This window comes from Melopsittacus undulatus, chromosome 1 (assembly GCF_012275295.1).
Source record: "Melopsittacus undulatus isolate bMelUnd1 chromosome 1, bMelUnd1.mat.Z, whole genome shotgun sequence".
Taxonomy (NCBI): Eukaryota; Metazoa; Chordata; class Aves; order Psittaciformes; family Psittaculidae; genus Melopsittacus; species Melopsittacus undulatus.
In genome coordinates, this window is record NC_047527.1 from 73,456,500 (window position 1) to 73,480,049 (window position 23,550).

Below are 23,550 nucleotides of genomic sequence, written 5' to 3' on the forward strand. Positions count from 1 at the left end.
CAGCTTTCAGATGCATCAGTCTCCTTAACCTGATGAGATGTTGTTGCATGGACATGCATGGCAGGAATAGGGATTTCAACATCCCTGCTACCACAGTTCACAGAGAAAAAAAGAGGCAGGACAGCTGTGGCAGCCTCCCATCCCTGCTAGCCTGAGTTTGCCTTCCTGCTGTAGGAAGGAAAACCCTATGGGAGCTGTAGGACCTACCTACTGCTGTGGTCTCTAGAGGTATTTCTGTTTGCATAGCCCATGCAGGGAGCTTCCCTCTCAAGGGTAATCTGCACATTATGACACAAGCTATAGGATGTCCAGCTGTGCTCTGTCCCCAGGGAAGCTCAGGTACAGTTTAAGTCTTCCAGAGAGGAGACCACATGAGAACAGGCTTCACTCACAGGAGGTTCAAAGTCCTCCCTCATCAGAGAGTCAGAGAGAGCTGTGGGTGCAGGGGGGTTAGCAGGGATTGTTCCACAGATAAAAGGAACTGATCCTCCAGACTAATCCTGAGCTGCCCCACCTTTATACCCTGTCATAACCAGTGTCTCCATCTGTTCTCTACAACCCCACATACATTGTAAAGCATTCCCACACTTTGTGGAGAGGCTTCTCCTAATCCTCAATTCTGAATCACAGAACCAGGCAGAAAGGACACATCTAGGATAAACATGTCTTGAGCATACTACTATTTCTGACAGTGCAAACAGAAATCTGTGGAAGGATGAGCAGGTTTGTAAAACTGTTGAATAGGCTTGGCCAGTAAGAGTGGACATGCCAAGATGCTAAATCAAAATGTATTATCCACCCCCTGCAAAACAGGGAACAGAAAAAAAGTCTTTGGCCCTGAGTGACATTTTGTTCTTTTGTACCTCCATCAATCCATCATAACTCCAACAATTAAACAGAACTGTTTCAATTTGCAACACATTTTGGCTTATACTGCACTTATATTCCAAAGAAGATAAGTTCAGAATTATTGCAACAAAACTGTGTGCAGTATGAACAGAAACTAGTTCTAGAACAATAAGAAAAAACAAACAACCCCCCCCAAAAAACCCACAACAGACGTAAAAGAGTAAGAACTTGAATCCACAGATCATTTCTTAAAGGACTTTATTTCCTGGATGCTTCTAAATATACCTTTTTAACAAAAATTTAGGGAGGGAGGTGTCCACAGACTTCCTAAAACCACATGTGCCAGTAATCTCTGGAGGAACCCAGAGTACCCAAAGTGATTGTGTATCGTTGCCCAGCCATCTAGTTTCCTGAGATTTTGCTGCTCTTTACCATTGTGCCCATTTAGTTCAGTACCAGCTCACTTCTGCTGAAAAACCTCACAGCTTGTCTAGGCTAGCAGAGATCACAGGCTCACACTACAGGAAGCTGGTCTTCCCATACAAGCGCATGTATATGAGTTTGCTTAAGGCATCACTATGAGCATCAGTCTTTTGCTCAGATGAAATTCAAAGTGCTTCTCTCCACAGCCGCTGACCCAAACTTGTGACTGGGGGCAGCTGTCAGTGATAAAAGCAGGACATTAAGTAGATATTTTCCTCCATTAGGAAAGATGCAGATTAAAGCTTCTTTTATAATAGCCATATCAAGTCTTTAAAAACTATCCATCTGTTGGGGTCCCTGTGCTATACTCTGCTAATCCTTGAGAGGAGGAAATGGTTAGGGCATTGGTGATGATCTCGCTGGAGCACAAATTAGGTGCCTCTGTGTAATGCTGCCCAATGGCTCTCAGCCACAGCTTTGAAAGCTGAAAGCTTTCCAGCTAATGCATTATTTTCTTTCAGTGATCTCATGTCTAAAGAATCATTTCCTTTGTCTTAGGCTCTCCCATGGGGTCAGTAAATTCCACATTCAAAGAAGATTTTAATTCCTTGGTGAGTGACAAGCAGGAATGGCAATTTGAGCCCTAATCCCTCTCTTGAGTAGTGAATGGAGCATCTTGTCATTAGTACATCAGACAGATGCTGTCAACGATATCATGAGAATAGCAAACACCAGCAATCTGAGCCAGCTGGAAACCAATAAGATTTGGGATGATCCCCTCTCCCCTCCATCAGTCTGCATCCATCCTACTAGTATAGCATGAAACAGTACAGACATCTTTCTTTTCCTTTCCCTTCCAGCTATTTTCCTTCCTTCTAGACTGACCATTCAGCAATTTGGGGAGGGGGGGGGAGAATTAATATTTAAAACTTGTTCCACTTTATTAATTCCTGATTTATTTCTTTCCTTTAAAGTTATTTTCTAGCTCCTTGTCTTTCTTTTGAAACATGCTGACATTCTTCTCTTCAGTCCCCTTTGCATGTATCACTTGGCATCAGCCCAGCAGCATAAGGACATCTGGAAGACAGTGAAATAAGGGCCTAGCAAGGAAGGGAAGGGGTTGGGTGAAATCCCAGAAGAGTCCCAGATGCCTGTATTTCACCAAGATGCTTTTGTCTTGCTGAGGATTAACTTCCATCATCCCATCAACTTTTCTGTCTACTTCCTGTCATTATCCTGGGTTCAGCAATTCCTGGGAATTTCACTTTGCAATTTGGCATAAGACCTACAGATCACCCAGCAACAGCTATGAAGCAACACAAGGCCACCTGTCTCTTTACAGTGCCATTGCTCGCAGTCTGATGGGGAAGGGCTTAGTGACAGCAAGGACTGTTTATCTCTTCAAATCTCTAGGGCACCTGGAAATAGAAATGTTGCCTGCCTTGCCTCTCCAGTGCTGATCCACTGCCTTCCCTTTGAAGCAGATCTCCTTTTATCTCTCCCCACAGAGGGGCTCTACCTCTACTTAGTACTGCTGGCTTCTGTTCTTCTCCAACTGAGGTATCTCTGCTAATGTTATCAAGTGTGCAGCTAGGGCTGATTCTTGGGACAGTAAGTTGGGGAGATGGAGGGGAGGCATGGGATACCCATGACTTTCAGGAAGCACCGTCACTGCCAGTGTCTTCCCCCACTTGCACACCCCACTTCTGCATGTCCTGCCTTACCATCTGCCTATTATCCCATTTCATTACCTATTTGTTTTTCCACCTCTATCCTCACAGACAGAAAAGACATGTTCAGCAGGTCCTTGGCAAGCAAAAAAATATCTGCACAGGTAAGATGTACATGGACTAGTGAAGGTGATCTTCAAGGGTCAGCCTTGGGTTTCTTTTCCTCTTGTTTACTCCCTGCTCTCTTCAGTGCCCGTCTCCTGCACCTTTCGCTTTCACAGCCAGGCATGTGCTCCCTCTACCATCCCACCTAGTAACTCTTCACTTTTTGCCTGTTCCAGTTTCATCAGACTCCTTCTTCTCTCTCCCTCCAGAAAGACCCTATAGCTGTGCCATCTCTTCCTGTTCTGTGGTCTGTGTTGCTCTAGCTGTAGTCACCATAGGTAGCTGCTTGCAGACATTTAGTTGGCAAAAAGTGAGAAAATTGAAAGTGAGAGATGTTATACAGAGAGATAGTTAGGGCTGGGTCTCAGCAGTATTTTTCAGAGACAAAAAAGACAGGATTATATGCACTCTAGTTGTGTTGTCAGCCACTGCAGTAGTCTCACTTGGAAGCCCTTTGGCTTTTTACCCAGATTGTGTCTCTCAGAAACAAAAAATCTGAGCAAAATTAGAGCTAAACCAGCTGTGTGAGCAAAACAGGGAAAATCTGGGACAATAATAAGCACACATTCTTCTCTAACCATGTGGTGGGCTCACCTTACCTTACACTGCTAACCTACCTCAAGCTGCTAGGCTGCTGCATGTAGCTACTCACGGTGGCAATCCTACTCACAGGGACAATTTTCACAGCTCACTGCTCTCTAAACCAACATCACAGAGTACTACGAAGTACAATATTTGCAAATACATGCAACAACATGCAAACTACTCCTTCCCTCTGGATCTCCTTCTGGTTGCAAACACCAATGCCTAAAAATTACTTTCAGCTTTTTGCCCAAAAGAGTCAGAGGAGGCAATAATGTTTTGTCTTTACTAAAGGACAGGGGGGGTTTTATCTGTGGTTAGGCACCCATCTGAGGAACCTTGGCAACTTTCTTCATTTTCCAAGGACTCTGGGAAAAAAGAAAGAACCTTAAAGAAAGCTTCAACAGTTCAACAGTTCAACCTAATGGTTCAACACCTGGAAGCAAAACTAAAGAACAGTTTAATAGTGCAGTTGGGATATTTTTGCAATCCTCTTAACAAAGAACATTATGACAGTTTTGCTGAAGTTCATGGCAAGCTACCAGCCCAGATGCAAAATTTCCTCACTAGCTCAGTATAGCAGTGGCAGGAAGAGAAGGAAAGAAAATATATTGCCACAGGTGCCACCATCTGCTCCATGATCTGAAAGGAGAACTTTGTTTTAGAGCTTTATTAGCCCATTTCATTCTCCACTTTCTGAAATCCAGTATTCTGTAATCTGCTGGACTTTGATATACTTCAGTGTCAAAGATGAGAAATGGGCAAATAAGTAACAAGTGCTGAGGGAGGTTTCTGAAGGCATAAAGAGGAGGTAGGCACTAAACCCCCATGGGAGCTCTGCAACAAAAGTACTCATTGTGAGTTTACCTTTATGTTTTCTTACCTTACATGAAACAAAGGTGGATTGGTTTGTGACCCTGTGGCAAAACTACCTACCTGAAATATGGCCCCCTCGCTACACCTTTCTAGAGGCTAAAGCTACTACTTACTGCCTGCAGTGAAACACATTGGAGTCTCATTAGTTAAAGGTATGAAGTCCAGTTTGATTAAAACCTACACTACATGGGCAAGTACAGTCCTAAATAACAAACTTAGTATGCCTGTGGATGTGGCCAAAATGAGTAACCGCAAGGCCTTCGAATGGGCAGGAGCTGAATTTACAGGTGTAGTCACCTTTACATCTTCTATCAATTCTCCAAGTCCCAGCAAGTTCAACTTCTGATCAGCCTGCCAGCCCTGACGCCTCACTAATCCAGCCCAGCAATCGTTCAGCTTTCTCCCTACGGCCTGCTCTGTCTGCAGAGACAAAAACCCCTCCAAGATGTATCAGCAGAGCTCCTCAGAGCCAGAGGTTGCCACTGAGGAAAGAGAACTGCTCCACACACTAGCACAGCTGGCACTGTGCAGAGGGACATGCGTTTAAAGGAAGTGCACGGTCTGTTATAATGTACCACAAAGCACAGATGCCATTCTGCCTGCAGGCTAGAAGGTACTAGGTATTTTTGTATGCTGACTGAGTGCACGTTACTTTGTGGACATACTGGCATGTGCATTTATGTGGGTGGATGAGTCATGGGGATGTGCTTTTCTTTGTCCTTGGTGACTATGGCCAGTACATTAAAGCCCATTCCTGCTTGGAGTTTAGGTGTCAGAAAAGCTGAGGAAAATAATTAAGACAAAATAGTGATTGTATAGTTTAGACATCACAGTAAAAAATATAGTAAAAAATATTATAAAGAAATGCTAACCTGACAGAAAGAAATGCTAAAATGAAGCAAGAGTCAAAGAGTCATCTTGTTGATTAAAAATTGCTGCCATAGAGATTAAACTGAAATGCCATAAAAGAGATCCCACTCGGTGTGTAAAAAAAGTAAACAAGAAGAACTAGAAGTTAAGTCTGTGCAATATTAAACATAGGTATCAGATGCTATCAAAACACTTGTGCCAGAGAGCAGAAATCAGAACCTGGAATTCAAATTCCAAGAAGGCAGAGGATCCAGTGGTTCATATTCAAGCTGTGGCTGACTGTTTTCTCTTTTATAAAGGACATTCATCTGCTTGTGAAGAGGAGTTTATCAGCAGTGGGCAGGATATTGTAGAATCATAAAATCATTTAGGTTGGAAAAGACCTCTAAGATCATTGAGTCCAGCCATAAACCCAGCACTGCCAAGCCCACCACTAAACCACATCCCCAAGTGCCACATATTCACATCTTTTAAATACCTCCAGGGATGGTGACTCCACCACTTCCCTTGAACTGATCAAAGTGCTCTAAAGTTAATAGGAAAGGACTTGCAAGACAACACAACACCCAAAGAAACAAAAGCATCTGCCTGAGGTCCCCTGATCAGGCATCACATATCTACTATACCTACCTCACTGTTCTTCTGCAGCTGATTCACCTTACATCAAGGCTGCTAGGTTCAGTAGACGTGAACATTATAAACCTGAGTTTGTAACATATAATCTATACACCTGTTTGTCAGTGCTCTCTAGACACAAACAATATTCTCAAATACAAGTTTTGAGAATGTGTGTGTGTTTTTTAGTAAATTAAATGTTAACACTGGCAAAATGCTGAGTTTTCCATCTTAGATGCCATATTTCTCAAATACATAAATCAAACATATAATGAAATGCAATACCTGTCCTACAGCCGTTCTCAATTCTCCAAGGTCAATGAATTTTGACAAAATACTCCTCGGTTTTACAGTCTTCCCTTGTCTCAGGAGTAATTTGGCAAAACTTAGCCAAATTCCCTGAGACATCTGTTCATTCACATAAAAAACAAGCTGTAATGGTTTGCCAGCCAAGATATTACCTTCTAAGAAACCAAGGCTCTTTTATTTAAAATCCATGTGAGACAGTGGTTGTAGGGAGATCAATTTCATCATCTCTGTCTGTTCTCATAGCAACCCTGATAAATGGGACATGAATCCATAGCTGGGATTTTGAACTGACTTTATAGACTATCTGAACCACAAACCTACATTGCTTTCTTCCAGGAAGGTTTGTACATTGCTGTCCTCCCATTACCCCAGAGCTGCATAAGCACATGCATTAGACATGTCTTCACCAGTGAATAAAGGTATCTGCAGTTCTCCCATGTCAAACTGTTTCTCTTCTATATATGATGAACCTAGAACCATGCTAGGACTGGCAGGAAGCACAGAAGTCACTGGCTCTTCCCTCCATCTGCAGGTCACTGAAAGCTGCACAGATCCAGCCCAAGGGCAAGATCAGGGAAGGCATCATGGAACTTCTCACCTCCCATGTGGAGGTACTATTTTTTACTAGCATGACTCATGGCAACAACAGCCTGCAGGCCTGAAGAGACTTTTCCTGTGCTGGCTGGACCCACTAAGATCAGGCTTACCTTTCCTGAAATCAAAGAGCAAGGAGATGGAAATACAACACGTGGTGCCCAAACCGGATAAGAGCATTAGTCATTGACCAAGGGTATAAGTGCAGAAGCAAGGGAAGATTTTGCACTTTTACCTCAGAGGTCTGGATGAAATCCTTTTGAAACACAGGGAAGTTTCTTTCATATCAACTCAGTGTGATGCAGGGAGAACTATTTTCTTGTGGGAGATATATGGTGCGTTGCAGGAGGAAGGGGAAGAAGTGATGCAAAGAAAGGGTTTGAAATGGAGGGACGGCTGAAGAACCACTGGGGATATGGAATCTGAGGTGGGACCCACCTCGTAGGAGACTGAAGCAGAGGCACTGGGGAGTTCAAAGACACACAAGTGGCTGCAGCTCCACCACAGACCAGTCAGGTCTGGCCTGACACATGCCCCTGTGCAGGATGAAGCTAGACTGAATGTGACTGCATGAGAGAGCTGCCAGGCATGGCTGGAAGAGGCAAATGCGAGAAGAAAAGCACTGTGGGGCAATGGAAACAATTGAGGGGCTGCACCTTAAAGGGCAATGTTCTGTGAAAGCTGAGGGCTCCCTGGGCTGCCATGAGGTTCTAAAAATGTTAAGATACACAAGATCAAATTTTAAAATCTATTTTTATATTTATAGATTTCAGCATTTGAAAAGCCATTTCCAAGCATCTACTTAGAAAATAAGTTACAATAAGCAGTGTTGTTACAAACGAGTTTTAGAAAATATTTTGATGGCTTTAAGAATGTCTTAAGCAATATAGTCTGCATTATTTTCTGGTTTCCGTCAACAACTGAGTTATATTAGGGACATTTATTTATGCTAGAGATATTTATTCAGCCAGTTGATCATATCCTTTCTTCCTTCCTCAATGTAAGGCTTATCTTGAGGGTTGATATCTTCTCTTTTGCGATGTACAAACCCATGCGTCTGGCCAGGGTAAATTTTAACTTCATAATCGACTTTACAGTTTTGTTTAAGCTTCTGCTCCAGTACGGCGATCTGTAACACAGAATGTTCCATGTTGGTTAAGTACACTGTTAACATGGTATGTACTTACGCTCCTTAAATTGCCCTGGTTTTTCATTTTTCTGGGAGACAGTGTGTTCTTGCCATTGTTTTCCCTTCTAATGATTTTATACCCAAATCCATTTCTGTTACTACAGTTTCTTTACATAAGTAGGCTTTTTTCTTCAGTAAAATAAGAGGTTGTGACTATAAAAAACTGAAAAAGAATATGAGTTACTGCAATAATACCTGTAAAGGTAAAAATACCTATTGCTCAGTGTCATGAGAAGGTTAGCACGTAGTGATCACTGTATAAGTGACTTCGCCAAACAAAGACAAGAAACTGAACTGATTTGAAATTGAGGGAGGAGAGGCACAGATACAGAATCAGCAGTTCAAAGCGACTGGCATTCTTGGCAGGAAAACTAACACCAACACCAGTCAATGAAAGAGTATCTTCCTCTTTGATCCCCTTGGTAGATAATCATCTTCCTCCGGCCATTCTCCCCCTGGGCTCCCCAGGAAGGCTGTTGCCAAAAGTACCACAAAGGAGCAGCTCTGCATGACAGTGGGAAAAGGAACAGGATGGTCATGGGATCTTTTAAATTCTCCTACAATTACTGATTCCAGCAGCAGAGATGGAGATTTTCTGCTGATTTTGTGCACCATCAGTATGATTAAAGAGGGTCTCCTGTCTTAAGTTTGACAGAAGCCTTCATCAGGATTCTTGCCCTTTTCCTCCCAGCAGCATTCATATATAAATCATCCATATTTTGCAACAGAAACAGAAAACATTTAGTGTCACTTTAAAACTTCTTGATTTGAGGATGAACATAAATTCTGTAGAATTACCATAATAGTGAAAGAGGAAGAAAATGCAGATCAGTTTTCTAGTTTCTCTTAATTAAACTTCAAATTACAGAACAATCATGAAAAACATTAGAAGACATTAAATATATCTGATAGGAAACTCACCTGCTGCAATGGGATGAGCTCATCTTTTTCACCAAAAATGAAGAAGGTGGGATGAAGAAAACTGGATGTGTCTGCAAAGAACTTTATCACTCCTAGGGAAGAAAGAAAGGCATACACGAGTCATGCTACTTAGAGTAGTAAAGTCACTACCAAAGCTATACAGTTGAAATAAAAGACATTCTGTTCAGTAAAAGCTGAACAGTTTGTAATGGAATTAAACACGCTTTGCTTAAAAGTCACATTTGTTGTGAGAACTTCTTGTGATTTAGGATGTCATTAAAAATATAAAGACCACCTCTGTCTGAAAAAGTCATGGGAGAATTATTACATTTTTGTGGTTTTCCTTGCATATCTGCTTCTGACCATTGCCAGAGACAGGGTCCTTTGAAAGATGGACACTTGAGAGCTGCTGGCCTCTAGCCTGGCATGGCCATCTTTAAGATAATTGTAAATATTCATCATTCCAAATACACAGTTAGGATTTCAGTGTACATATATTTATACTGATATAAATTCATAACAAATTGATATGGCTATTCAAATATATTTGAACATAAGTAACAGTAAAACTAACTAGCTGCCACCCTGGCCACACTTTTCATTATTGAAATTATTACAACAGACAAGCAAAAAATTAGCAAGTAGCACTGCTGGATTGACTCAGCAGATCAGCAAATCAGTGCAGAAAAGTCCCCACAAAGTTTCTACAAAAATACCTTCAACTTCCTTTCACCTCAGATGAATTTAATTGCTCTGGGTTATAAAGAAGTACAGAGGTTTATAACAAAAATATTAAAGGTAGCACAAAGGCATTAAGAATGGAAGCATGAGAGTACGAAAACACCGAGTTAAAAAGTGGTTCCTATTAGTAACAATGGGCCCCTGCTAGCAGTAGCATTGAGGAATACGTTTTTCATGCCACGACCTGAAAGGCTGCAGCCTGTGTAGCCCCCAGGCCCTATGTCTCATCAGCACAAGACCCTGCACTCTAACAGAAGGACAGCAAAAAGGCTGCAGCGTATCACTACTGCCTCTGTTAGCCCAACAGGGGGACAGAATACAGACTTGTGCATCAAACAGGTTTTCCAAACAATGAAAAACAGATGGTGGGCAGCAACCTGTCCTGATTTATGCAGACTGAGGTAGAGAAAAATGCTGTGGCAAAGATGCACCTCTTAGTAACTGCTGGCTCCTAAAAGGTATAAAAGATGCACCCAGAAACCATTTTGTTATCACCAGCCATGAGGAACCTCTACTATAATGAGGCCTTGGCATTTGTTGTCCCTCGTAAGCTATGTTGCATGGAAGTAATCCTAACCATGCCACTTGAATACTTAGATTTCACTAGTTATGATTAAGTACAAAAATGTGAGTGTGCAAAATCAAATTGCTTAAAGATTTCATGCAATTAAATCACCTTCTTCCATAAGATGTTGCACTGAATTTTGTTACAGCAGTAGTCCTACAGAATAGTACTGGTCATGTCTGCTGAGAATAGTTACTTAAGGCTCACCATAGAGGGACACCCCAGCCTGTAAATGAGGATTTTTCAGCATCAGATGTTGTACTGCTGCTCCACCCCAGCAAAATCCAACGACACCGATCTTCTTTGCACCACATTGTTCCTTTAGATACTTCAGGATGACATCGACTTCTCTGAGACATATAAATGAAAGTGAATTAAGCCCCTAGCTCTATTTCCCTGGCCTCCAAGGTGGCTGCTGTTCAGAGACTGGCTGGGCATTGGTCTGCTTATGGGAGGCAGTGACTATCTTTGCATCACTCCTGTCATTAATCTTTCCTTCACTCATCATACTGTCTTTATCTCAACCCATGAGTTTTCTTCCTTTGTTCCTCTTATTCTCTTCCCTGTTTTCTTGGGATTGGGGGTGACTAAGTGGTGTTAAAGGTGATTTTATAAACAGCAGAGCAATTAATATCACAAAGGGCAATACTTGTCTATCCTGGGTTCAGCAGTAGCAGTCATTTTTCTCCTTCTGAGTAGCTGGTGCAGTGCTGTGGTTTTGACTTTCAGCCTGGGAACAGCACTGATAACACCGATGTTTTTAGTTGTTGCTCAGTAATGTTTAGTCTGACCAAGGACTTTCTGAGTCTCATGATCTGCCAGGGAGGAGGGGAAGCCGTGAGGAAGCAGAGACGGCACACCTGACCCAAACTAACCAAAGAGGTATTCCATACCATAGCACGTCATGCCCGAGACGTAAACTGGGGGCAGTTACCAGGAAGGGCTGGATCACTGCTTGGTCAGGCTGGGTATCAGTCAGTAGGTGGTAAGCAGTTGCATTCTCTTCCCTTATTATTTCCCTTATCATTATTATTATTGGTGGTATCAGTAGTGGTTTGTGTTATACCTTAGTTACTGGACTGTTCTTATCTCAACCCATGGGAATTACATTCTTTTGATTCTCCTCCCCACCCCTCCAGGAATGGGGAGGAGGAAGAGGGGGGGGAATGAGAGAGCAGCTGCGTGGTTCTGGGTTGCTGGCTGGGCTTCAACCACGACATGTCTTACAGGCTAACATGAATAAAAGTTTAAGAGACTCGCAGCCAGTCAAGAACATCCCATTATCACAAATGTGACTATAAGCAAACTCTCTTATCAGGGAGACAAATATTCTATGAAATTGTGGAAGTAAATTTCAAACTCAGCAGTAACATGCAGTCGAGCTACTTGTCAGATAAAACCAGGAAAAATACAGGTAGAAGAATGGGAAAGTAGTATGTTTAAAACTACGTGGGATCCAATGGGGAGCAGGACCAGTGTTCCCTAGTTAAACAGTGTTCAGTGACTATGTTTGCACCCTCTCTGAAACCCATGGAAGTTGTTCCTACCTGTGGGAACTGAATCTAATTGAAGTGGAAAGAGTGAGTTACATTTTCTGGCCTTTGTTTGTCCTTTTCTTTTGAGTAGTTCATCTCACTTTCTGCACAAGTAAACAGTGGGCACTTCTATTCTTGTTCAGTCTTACTTTTCTCAACAAAAGCACCCCCTCACATAAGCATGAGCTTGACGCACAAACTGCATGAAATTTCTGTTTGTGGACTGTATCTGACCCATTAATAATTTAGGTTCTAATCCTGCATCTTTACTGAGGCAGAAATTGCTACAAAAAAAGGGTGTCCACTGGCTGGGAAAGGAACAGTGGTCATACTTGTCTATTTTGCCGGCACTTCGTGTTTTCAGCCAGTCATCAAAAGTTGCCCAGTCATTAGAAAGTTTCCAAGCTTCTTGTCCCACAAAAAAATCTGGGCAGGTGGCTCTGAAAGAAGAATTAAAACACTTTATGGCCATAAGATAATACTGAGAAAGGATTAGTCTGTGTGTACTGTACAGCAAATTCATTTTGTTGCGTACGCTTAGAATTTAACCTACATCAAAACACTACACAAGCAACCCTCATTATTTTTCTATGCATAATAAGCAGGCTCAGCATAACTTCCAGATACATTTTGTCCTGTTAAAATTCACTAATTAATTTGACAAATGGTTAACTGCAACTGAAAATACTCAGTGGTTTCCTACCAAAATAAAACAAACACACAACCTACCATTTTACATACATTGTACGTACATGGTACATATAACTTGTACATACATGGTAAATATATTCGGGCTAGAAGGAATGCTAATCCAGTAATACAGAAAAAGAGGATACCAAATATGCTTTTCACATAATCGAGTACTTGTTCCTTTCTTTGGTGCAAGCTAGTACACTTCATCTTCACAGAATGCCTTTCAGCTTCTCTGGAATTTTTGCCCTACGAGCAAAGTTGCACAGATGCTATGTCAGGAGAAAGGAAGCAGGCTGCTTTGGGCTCATGGAGGATGAAAGGTACAGAATAGGATGTTTCTCTCTTTCATCTCTCTTCTTCTATGCTTACCTACTATCTTGTTACAGTAGGACTACTCACTAGGTTAGATTTCTTACACTGTTTTAACAGAGAAGAAACGGTTTAGAGAAACATGCAAGAGAAGCCCGTGAAATTATTTGTATGGTTTATGTTAAAAAAAAAAAAAAAGGAAATAGCTCAACAAACTTTCTTATTAAAAGACAATGTGAAAACAGTAGTATTTCTTACATGTATCCATTAGTTGCTAGCATATCAGCTATGTATCTGGTGTTTGGGAGTTCCCATCCAAATATATCGTGAATCACAATCACAGCCTTGTCTGTGCTGGCAGGTGGTTTGCAAACATATGCCTTGATGTGCTCAACTTGCACTTCCTCCCCACGGCCTCCATAGTCAAACTTGTCTCCAATATCACATGGACAGGGCCTCAATTCATTAGCCATGCGTGATACTAGGGAACAAAAACTATGCAGTTGTGAATACCACAGCACACCATACTGGAAAAGATTAAAGCACAGTGATATCATAGACTGTTGAATCTCTGAATCATTGCAGTAATAACTGTGAACATGCTGATTACTGTTAGATCTAAAATGCTGTATTAGTCAATGTGGTAACAATGTGCTCTGGTTAATTTTCTACAAACTATTGCTGAAGTGAAAATAAACAAGTAGCTCACAAACATCATAAAATGCCAACAGAATCTAACACAGCAGCTCCTTAGCCTCAAGTTAATGATTTATGCCATCAATCTTAGGCTTACCAACTGGGTGAACCTGACTTCATATTGCTGCAAAATGTCCTGAATAACTTACTTGGATATGGACAGAGCAGCTTCAAATTATTAAAGAACTTGGAGAGAATTTAGACAAAGCTTTACCTAAATTCTCTAAGGATAAATTGTGTGTACTACCTAACAAATCTTTGCTAGTACAGAAACAAGGATGCTGAAACTTGACTATGCCAAATATACTCTCGGAGAAAAATGGGGAAAAAGCAGGTTACTCAACAGTCCTGAACTACTGGGATGTAAGTAGCTGTAGCACCAAAGGGACAACTTTAGGATCTGCACAGATTTCCAGGGACCAAGACGTTATGAATTTTCAGACTTCAAAATTCAGAATATCCCAAACAGTTTTAGCAGGGATAGGGTTACAGACTTCATTTTCACAGAACAATTCAAGTTCTACCCTATTTGAAAGCTTTGTCAACTTTGAGCACACATTTACAATAATCCTCTACTTCTCTTTTAAATAAGCCATACCCATGCATAGATGGGAGTTTTCACATATTGTAGTCTTACACATAGGACTTCTAGTTTAAAATTAGTCTATCGGGAAAAAATTAATTAATAGATGAGCATATAAGACAAAATACAGTTTAAATGTATAACAGGAAGGCGTTGATAATCAATTTTCCATTCACAAACTATTTCCTTTTGGTTAGACTAAAATCAGAAAATATAACAAAGCCAGCAATTGAGTATTAAATAAAGATATATTTCAGAACTGCAGAAGCACAAACACAATGCCCTTACCAGTCAGTGTATCCTTAAAGGCTTCAATTGAAGCATTTCATATTATCTGATAAAACGTAAAGCAACATGTGAAACATTTAAAGATGCAGGTGTAGCGGCTGAGTAAGGAAAACTCCAGACACAAACCTGTGAAGAGTGGTGTTTGCTTGTAATGGTTTATAAACCATACAGACTTGCACACTTTGTTGAGCAGTTAAAATGGTTCACTATTTTTACATTTGTTGCAGTATGCATACCACACAGTTCCCTCTTCTAAGATGCCACTGACACATTCCTTAAGAATTACATCTGCCCCTTACATCTGTAAAATACGAGCTCACTCCTCTAATCCAGATAACAGGGTTCTACTGAGGGATAAAGTCAATAAAGCAAAAGCAACAGCTCTGGGTGCATGACTGTAGCCAGAGGTGCACTGATTAGTATTTGTTACAAGTTTACATACTTTCACTATTACATTAGCCATATACATATTCATAACTCCTGCATATAGGTGGGGAATAGTATAACTAGCTCCAGGAATTTATTATCATAAGTCTCCTCCTCTTGGCATCTGCACACTGCTCTCCGGTGATCGTGGGTAGGGGTCATGAGGATGAAGGAAGCAGTATTCCTCTTGTGAGTAGGGGTCTTCAAGATGAAGTAAGCAGTCTTCCTCACTGTGTACTTTTCCTCTTTGGCACAGTTGGATGCCCCAGTAATCTCAAAGTTAGCTGAAACCAGTCATATCTATAGTTCTTCTGATAGCTGGCAAAGATTTGGAACAGTTGTGACCTTCCTGCAAAATTTATTGCAAGCAAAACAGGAGGAGCAGACAAAAAGGATCCGAAGCTAGCAGATGTTTGGGAGGCTCTGTCTCCAAACTAATAAGTAGATGGATGGTGTGAAAAAAATCACTTGTGTTTAGGGGGGCCACTAAATCCTGTTATCACAGACTTACAAAACAAACATAGATCTTTATCTTCGATCTAAGCTAAAAGTACTTTAACCTTATGTTTTCCAGACACTAGCTTTCCTCATATCAAGTTCGTGTGTGTGTTCCTTTCTTTTACCTTTACAAATTCTTTTTCTATGTGACTCCATTTTGCTCAAGAGTTCTGGCCATTTTCAACGTGTTGTCTAATCTTGTGTCTTTAGAGAGCTTTGTTTCTGTTACTGCAATCTCATACAGTTATATCCATATAGAAACACCTATGATTTGCAAAAGCCAATGCATTTATATGTTTATCACACATCAATCAAAGCTATTCTTTTAGGAGGATGTGTAAACCCACAGCCTTGTGTTCCACCACCTCCACCTGCGAGCACTTGAGCATTTATTTGAAGAACAAACAGTAACTTTGGTTTTCAGAAACTGGAACCTACAAGCAGAAAAAATACAAAGACACTGCTGTGTAGCACTTCGCTTTTAAGAGACCCTCCTGAGTCCTCCCCCTCTGAGAGGTTTTCGTCATCTCAGGAAGGAAAATTAAAGGTTTCTGACCCACCATCTCAAACAATCCGGGAAGAAAGCAGCCCCCTGATAGAATTTAAAAGAGCATGGACCCTTTAAAAACGCACGTAGACAAAATGGAAGTCTCCCGGGAACACTGAGTCAGGCCTCGATACGCACTTGTTTACATTTCTCAGCATAAAAAGCTGTGAAGGCTTCTTAGCAAACCGAACACCCCACACATACCTGGAGCACAGCAAGTATGCGAGGCAGCGGAGGCAGGTCGCAAGAGCTCAGTGCGGATGGTCACCGCCGCGTGTGATCCCCGGAGGCAGTGCTAAGAAAACGAAACCGGCGAGCGCAGGGATCGGGTTTCTGTAAATAAGAGTTATGCAAGGTTCCTGCCTTTATCTTTGCCTAAAGCAGAGTCACAAAGTGACCCTTTACCTTAACATTAAACTTTAATACTGAATAACTTTTAATTTGTTTTGCTGTGGTTTCATGATGCTTAATAGGAAATCCATGCAGGTTGTTTTTACGTAGAAGGCAAAAAATTCAACACACTCATGCTCTCTATGCAGTTGGTTGCACTTTGTACTACTTCAAACAAGAGCTGCATCTGTTTTTGTTTTTTTTTTTGGTTTTTGCTTAGTCACGGTTTTAGTGCTACAGCACACATGGTTTCAGCGTTTCTGAACGACTGTGTTCCCTAAATACACAAACTGATCATCCTCCTGCACATTAGCTACCATTTGCTAATGGAACTTCATTAATGTGGAATAAGCCAGCTTTTACTGGGGTAATTAGGCACAACAAGCTTCCAGACCTATACAGTCTTCTCCAGGAAAAATGTGTTATCAGACCTGTAATCACCCAGGTAATACCTGGATTAATATATTACGTGGAGGGTTGGCAAAAAGCAAAAGACTTAAAATCCCATTGAGAGAGATATGTTTAATTAGTACTGTTGGTAATTTTTACAGGAAGCACACCACAATGTATACTTCTCTGACAGTATCTTTGAGAGATTAGTAAAATTAACACTTTCCTAAATTACGTTTTCTCACCATTAAATCACATGGCAGTCTTTATCAGTAGCACTGAGAAGGTGAAAAGGGACATAGATTCTTTTTTTCATACAATTTAGGAAGTACCAGCAGCCAGTGCAGATACTAGGCAGTTGGTTTCAAACTAATGAACACAAGCCTTTCTCCTCATGAGGCATAATTACACTGTAGAAGCCACTGTCATAAGATGGTTCATCAGTGGCCATTCCACATACTGCTCCAGCGGCCACATCCAGCTCAGGAAGGTAATCTGAGAAAGCAGCACTCCATCTGAATAATCTTAGCCACAGATTTTGAAACAAGTTATGCTCACTTATGTCATCTGTGAAAAAAAGCTTAGTCTCTCAAAATAAGCTTCACCAAACAATGTATTTGTGTCCCCAAAGTTTGGACTTGTGATTTATGTACTGCTTAGATGGATAACAGCCATAATAAACCAATAGATTAATTTACCATTGGACTAATTTGTTTCAAGCATAAAGAAAAATCTCAAGGAAGTGGAGAATATTTCGCAGCACATTAAAACATGACACTGTCAGGTGAAATCTGAAACTTCTTCAAAAGAAATAATAGGAAAGTATCAATTAGAATCTACCAACAAAAACATCTACAATATTCTGTTTACTCATTTCTTTAATTTCTGTTTCAACAAGCTCTCCCCAGTTTTATAAAGTGTTATCAAAAACCTCTACAGTGTATTACATACATTGCATCACAAATCGAGTTGCTTGCTCTTCTTTTAAATGTATTTATTCGGCCAGTTGATCGTATCCTTTCTTCCCTCCTCAATATAAGGCTTATCTTGAGGATTGATCTCTTCTGTGATGTACAACCCATGAGTTTGCCCAGGATAAATTCTAATTTCATAATCAACTTTGCAATTTTTCTTTAGCTTCTGCTCCAGTAGGGTGAACTGTAATGCAGAGCATAGTAGTAGTTATATTAATATAGCTATATTCTATGCTGCCATTGTTCAACTTCCTAATTTATCATTCAGGCTGGACACTAATAACCAAGCTCCGTATGGGCAAAACAAAAAGTAAAATTATACAAAGAAAAACCACCTTTGCAGTAAGGGTTTAGAAAATTTGTTAGAATCTAAAGGCAGGTCCAACAATCTGCAAAGATATCGATATAACAAAAGTATTTCCTACATGTGAAACGTTTGACAATGCTAAATACACTACATCTGAAAAAAAAACCTTCTAACAGACACCTATGGATGCAATTTGAGGTATCTAACATGGTGTATGGGTTTCTAGGACAAATGGAAAACACTGTCATACAGCAAACAATAGCTCCCTGAGTAGAACAGTCCAAAACACCAATGGGATTTTGATAAAACCTTGTTACCTGTGTTCCTAGAAATACTTCCAGAAAAGAAAGAGGCTTAAGGAAAATAAAGAGGTTTAAAATTCTCTGAGAAGCTGGACACATTTTTGCTTTGTGAATGTAAAGAGAAGATTTGCTTCAGGAAAGCCAGTGTAGCAAAAACGGTAGATGTTTTCAGAATTAACAATGTATCTTGAAATGCACCTTGCCCAGATGCTGTGTTCTGAAAACACTTATTTACCCCTGAAGCAAGTGTTACCATGAAGAGGCAGTGAAAAAAAAAAGTATTGGTGGGAGAGAGGTTGCAGTTAAGCCTTTTATATCACCTCAAGACTGTATTTTCAACCCCAGTTCCTCACCCCCCCCCCGGGGCACTCAAGCTATCTGTGCCCTCAATACATCAGCTTCGCAAATACCACAGGATCTGTCAACACACAAACACACACAGAAGCAAATTAAGTGCCAAAAGAATCTTTCTTCACTGGAGCTGACACTTGAAACATGTAAAGCGTCTGCAAGAAACGTGAGGCAGAGCCCAATCCTTCCTTCCCACTGCCCCACAGAAGGGACAGACTCTAAACTAAAACATTTCCACAATAACTGATCCCTCTGAGACAGGAGCTCTGTGAAAATGATTCAATTATGTCTCCCATAACTTTCTCACCAAATACCTAAACCCAGCAGCCTTCAACATAGCTACTTCCAAGAATCCAACAGAGATATTTGCTCTCCCAGGAAGGTAATTAATTTGTTCTCTAATTAGTGAACCCTTCTCAGCCCTTCCCAATATCTTCCTTCTGTGTTCTTTGGGCAGCACAGTGCCTCTGCTAGTGACAGGTCTTTGCTGGCAAATGCTCAGGCAGTGTTGGACATATGAGGGGAAACCATGATACTCCTCTTGGTGCCACCAGTGCTCACTGTGCTGTGACAACAGATGACAATATGCAAGACCAGGCTGGACAGGGCTTTGAGCAACCTGGTCTAGTGGAAGGGGTTTGGAACTAGATGAGCTTTAAGGTCCCTTCCAATCCAAACTATTCTATGATGATTCAGCCATCAGCTGCCTGGGGCCAGTTACACCATGCTGGGCAAGTACTACACTGCAGTCAAAAACTCATCTTCTTTCCATTCAATATCTTAAAGTATCATTCTCAGCGAGATTCAAGAAACATGCATTCTCCCTGCTGTGTCACTGGTTATTTTTAAGCCAAGCTTTTTGAGGCAGAGGAAGCAACTTGCAATCTATGTTATCAACATTTGATGACAAAACTCTTCACTAAGCCAACTACTGAGAGACTTGTCCTTGAACTTTGTTCAAGGCAAAATAAAAGGTCACCAATTCCATCCACTTCTAAGGAGTCATTAAAAAATGTCACCTTCACTGACAGATTAGCTGCATCCAACCTCAAACTAACAAACAAAATAAAAAGAGGAAAAGAAAGCAAACAAACCAATATCTGATAGCAGATGTGATATCCAGGCAATGTGATATCCAGCTCCCTGACATCTTACTTGTTTATTTTCCTGGCATCTCAAGTTTTCAACCAATCATCAGTCTTTGACTGATCACCAGAAGGCTTCCAAGCTTCTCTTCCTGCAAAAAAAAGTCTGGGGAGGTGGTTCTGCATACACACAAAAAAACCCCAAAACAAATTGACTGAATTAATCAAACACCATCATTTTTTTAATTATTATTTTTTTTAGCCCTTCATAGCAGGGAAAATTTCTATCCAGGCATAATTTTGATTTGATTTCTTTTTCACTACTTTCTGAGAAAGTAATGTTTTTAAATACCATTGTTAACTATTCCACAGAAATGCCTATGAGCTTTACAAAACTTTGATAGACATCTACATAGTTTTTTCCCAATGACTAAAGCACATAACAGTCACAAATCTGGAAAATGTGAATATTTTTGTCCCTACTATTTTACCTGCTCTAAGTACATAATCTGAAACCGCATGCGGTAAAACAACAGATTATCTTGCAAAAGAAGATCAAACTATGTCCTGACTACAACAGTTTTAGATTTTGAATATTACATGGTACCATTTAACATAAAACCATCATTAATGAGTTTCATTTAAACAAAGACAATTACATAAAGTAGCTCTTTACTACAGAGCACATCATGAGGCTTATTTATGAGCTTCTGAAAAAAAAACCCACCAAACACCCAATGGACTGAGGTCAGCAAAGAACAAGTGAGAGGAGAGCCTGTGGGGAGAAAGGGAGGAGTGTTTTGCTGTGCACATCATTTAGTGACTGTATAAAGGAAAGTACAGTAAGAGGCCACTCAGTATTAAAGAGTTCCAGCACCATGGGGCTGCCCAAATCATGATTCAGGATGACCTTGGCTGAAATGTGTTGTGAGACCAGCAGCAGAATTGTGGTGGTGCAGTCTCTAGTGAATAATACAGTCTCCTCATGCAGAAGGAAACAAGCGGGGACTCTGAAGGCTGCCCCAGATGCTGCTATGTTTTCTCCCAGCCCACAGGGAATTAATGAGGTCCTTGTGAAACTTCAGTCATTGCCTTCTGCTCTCTCCCTCCTCTGACACACAGTATGCATCTTAATGGTCATGATGAAACAACTGGATCAGTTTGGCCTAAACCAGATCAACGTATATGGCAAGCAAACTCATGTTTGGAAAGGCAGAGGATAAGTACGTGTCAGAAAGGCTACATACTGCTTTGAAAGTGAATCTTCCCAAGCCCACTTAGAACATGTTCTTTCCCATTCAAATTAGCCTGATAAGAACTACATGCCATCAGTCTTAATATGGTCTCTGAAATACAACTGTCATAGCTCCTCATCCCACACTGCACTGGGAAAAAACAGCTATTTTCCTCCCAATAAACACTGGTGCACTAGATCAGCAACATCCTGAAGCAGTTGGGAAAGGCACACATGGCCACTCTTCATTCAGACACTGCTGCCTGAAAACTCCCAGCTGTCTTCCTGCCTAGAGCAATGACCAGTCATTTGATCGCTGCTGTATTAGCAGTACTGGTTGGGGGAAAGAAGGTATTACAAAAAGAAGTATAACATGGCTAGAAATGATAAAGAGTATGATTTCTTGGAGAAGGAAGGGTTTCTTACATGTATCCATTAGTTGCTAGCATATCAGCTATGTATCTGATGTTTGGGAGTTCCATCCAAACATATGAATCACAATCACAGCCTTGTCTGTACTGGCAGCTGGTTTGCAAACATACACCTTGATGTACTCGACTTGCACTTCCTGCCCACCACCTCGATAGTCAAACCTGTCTCCAGTATCACATGGGCTGGGCCTTGATTCGTTAGCCATCTAGGAATCTGCAGGAAAGCAAAAAGGACAAATGCTCATACAACTTATTTGGAGTAATAGCTTTGATTACAGCTTATAATCTTCATGCAGTCCCCACAGTCCCCTGCAGACAAATAATAATCCTCACAGTATCAAGTAATACCTACTTGACACTGCAAGGTTAGAAGATAAAGCTCCAGATATTTATTGTGAACAGGTTCTTGGCACCAGTCCTTTTTGTTTGGCATAAATATCCATAAATTCCAGGTCAGTCAGCATAATACAGGTGTGCAGTAAGGACAGAAGAAGGGCTTATGTCAGGCCTGACATTGCCTGGAGCAATCCTGCATATGATAACTACATTTCCATGTGATGTCCCCACACCCTGTGCCTCATAACTATTCTTCTCATGCAGTCTTACGGTTCCTCCTTACAGGTTAGCACCTGGTAACTTCTTACTGTTACTCCTGTGAGACCCCACTGTCAGAATGTTGCTTTTCTGACTACTTTTTCCCTTCAAGTTTTCATATTGCGTATCCTCTTTCCCCTATGGAGAATCCAAGGCTGCTGCTGCTGCCTACATGCACTTTGCTTGTTCCTTGTATCCCTTGTTGTGTACAGACCTTTTCCAGCAAACCCATCATTAACTGGCATCTCTAAAAGCTCTAATAAATCAACCCTAAGAACGTAAATCAGAAGAGGCTTTTCTCTGAGAGCTGCACACTACATAATCTGAACTGAGAGTGGTCAGAGGAATACAGACATACACCAGTGTTGTGCATTTAACATGCCCTCACACATCACAAATATGTAACTTCTCTAGAAGTATATACATTGTAAAGGAGAAACTGGACACTCTTCCCCTTCTCAAGTGAAGAAAGGTTTCTGAAGAGTTTATGACTTAAGATGTCTTCTCAGGAGAATCCCTCAAGTTCAGTTTAATTCCTTGTTCATTTCAACTGGAGACAAGACACTGTAGCATCTTTTTAAACCCAGTTAACTTTTGGTGCTCCCTACTCTTCCCCCTCCACCAAGCAGTAGGTGGTCATACACAGAGCATTTTTAATGCCTCAGTCTGAGAAGCTCTTTAACCTCGCTCTGCCGTACTCTTAACCAATCAAAATGGCACTGTTTGCTTCTTAACAAGAGCTAGTCTCTCTTCCCATGTAAATGCATGCACTGGAAAAATATTCCTTGGTCTGGCTGGTCCCCTGACTAAAGTGAACTGCAGCATGATGGCAATAAAAATCAAACGTACTCTTCAATGTGCAGTTATTTTTGTTAGGAATATATCTTAGCCATTTATTCCCTTCTAGATTTTATAACTAACTCAAACAGATGTCAAATAAGACCTTTAATACACTTCCAAAACTTCCTTCCCTGTTCAATTTCTCTGCTACATATATGTGGAACGTGATAAGTGGTATTAAAAACAAAACAAGAAAACACAGTGAATAATAAAACAAATTATTAAAAATCTTGCCTCTTTACACCAGTTATGCTCTTTTCACAGGACAATGTACTTTGGGGTGATATATGGAGAGGTTCCCATCACTGAGAACTGTCCCCCTTTAAGGACCCCTCTCAACTGTGTCTTTTTTGAACAAAGCTTGTCTCCTGACCTTCTGCAGTCAATCTCCACATAACCTCCAAGAGATGCAGTTGGAGTTTAGCTCTCCAGTCAAATTGACTGCAACTTTGCCAGCATTACAGTGAGGCAGAAGAACCTTTTACAAACCTCAGGCAAAGGTGTGAGACTTCAAACATACTTGGTGTAACTGACCAGCTTAGAGCAACTCTACCATAGTGTTTGCCAGCTGTTTGCAGCAGTTCATGTGAGCAGTAAGCCAACAAAAAAAAGATTTCTATTTAAGTAGAATACTTGGTTCTTTTAAAATAAATCTGTTAAAACAAAAAATTAACACAATTTGCGTTTAAACAGAAATAAGAGTATTGA

The 23,550-nt window shown here is 40.8% G+C and overlaps 1 protein-coding gene across 2 annotated transcripts; it reads right to left on the reverse strand.

The window, feature by feature from the left end:
* Positions 1-7,802: 7,802 nt before the first annotated feature.
* Positions 7,803-16,259, reverse strand: CMBL (carboxymethylenebutenolidase homolog). Of its 2 annotated transcripts, none has more exons than XM_031052991.2 (6): positions 16,149-16,259; positions 13,165-13,401; positions 12,237-12,344; positions 10,577-10,719; positions 9,064-9,155; positions 7,803-8,082 (listed from the first exon to the last, which is right to left on the reverse strand). In XM_031052991.2, the coding sequence occupies exons 2-6, from the start codon at positions 13,377-13,379 to the stop codon at positions 7,903-7,905; spliced, it is 738 nt and encodes a 245-aa protein (XP_030908851.1). In that variant the 5' UTR covers positions 13,380-13,401; positions 16,149-16,259; the 3' UTR covers positions 7,803-7,902. The 2 variants fall into 2 exon arrangements, with proteins under 2 accessions (XP_030908851.1, XP_005153424.1); XM_005153367.3 differs by having other exon boundaries at positions 13,165-13,387; positions 16,149-16,253.
* Between the last annotated feature and the right edge of the window lie 7,291 nt (positions 16,260-23,550).

Bases quoted from the DNA above. Each gene is read 5' to 3' on its own strand.
- CMBL (XM_031052991.2), bottom strand. From the start codon at position 13,379: ATGGCTAATGAATTGAGGCCCTGTCCATGTGATATTGGAGACAAGTTT. The intron at 9,156-10,576 runs GTGAGCCTTAAG...TTTCTTCCCTAG, and splicing joins GGCTGGGGTGTCCCTCTATG to GAGTGATAAAGTTCTTTGCA. The intron at 8,083-9,063 runs GTGAGTTTCCTA...TCTGTGTTACAG, and splicing joins AGCTCATCCCATTGCAGCAG to ATCGCCGTACTGGAGCAGAA.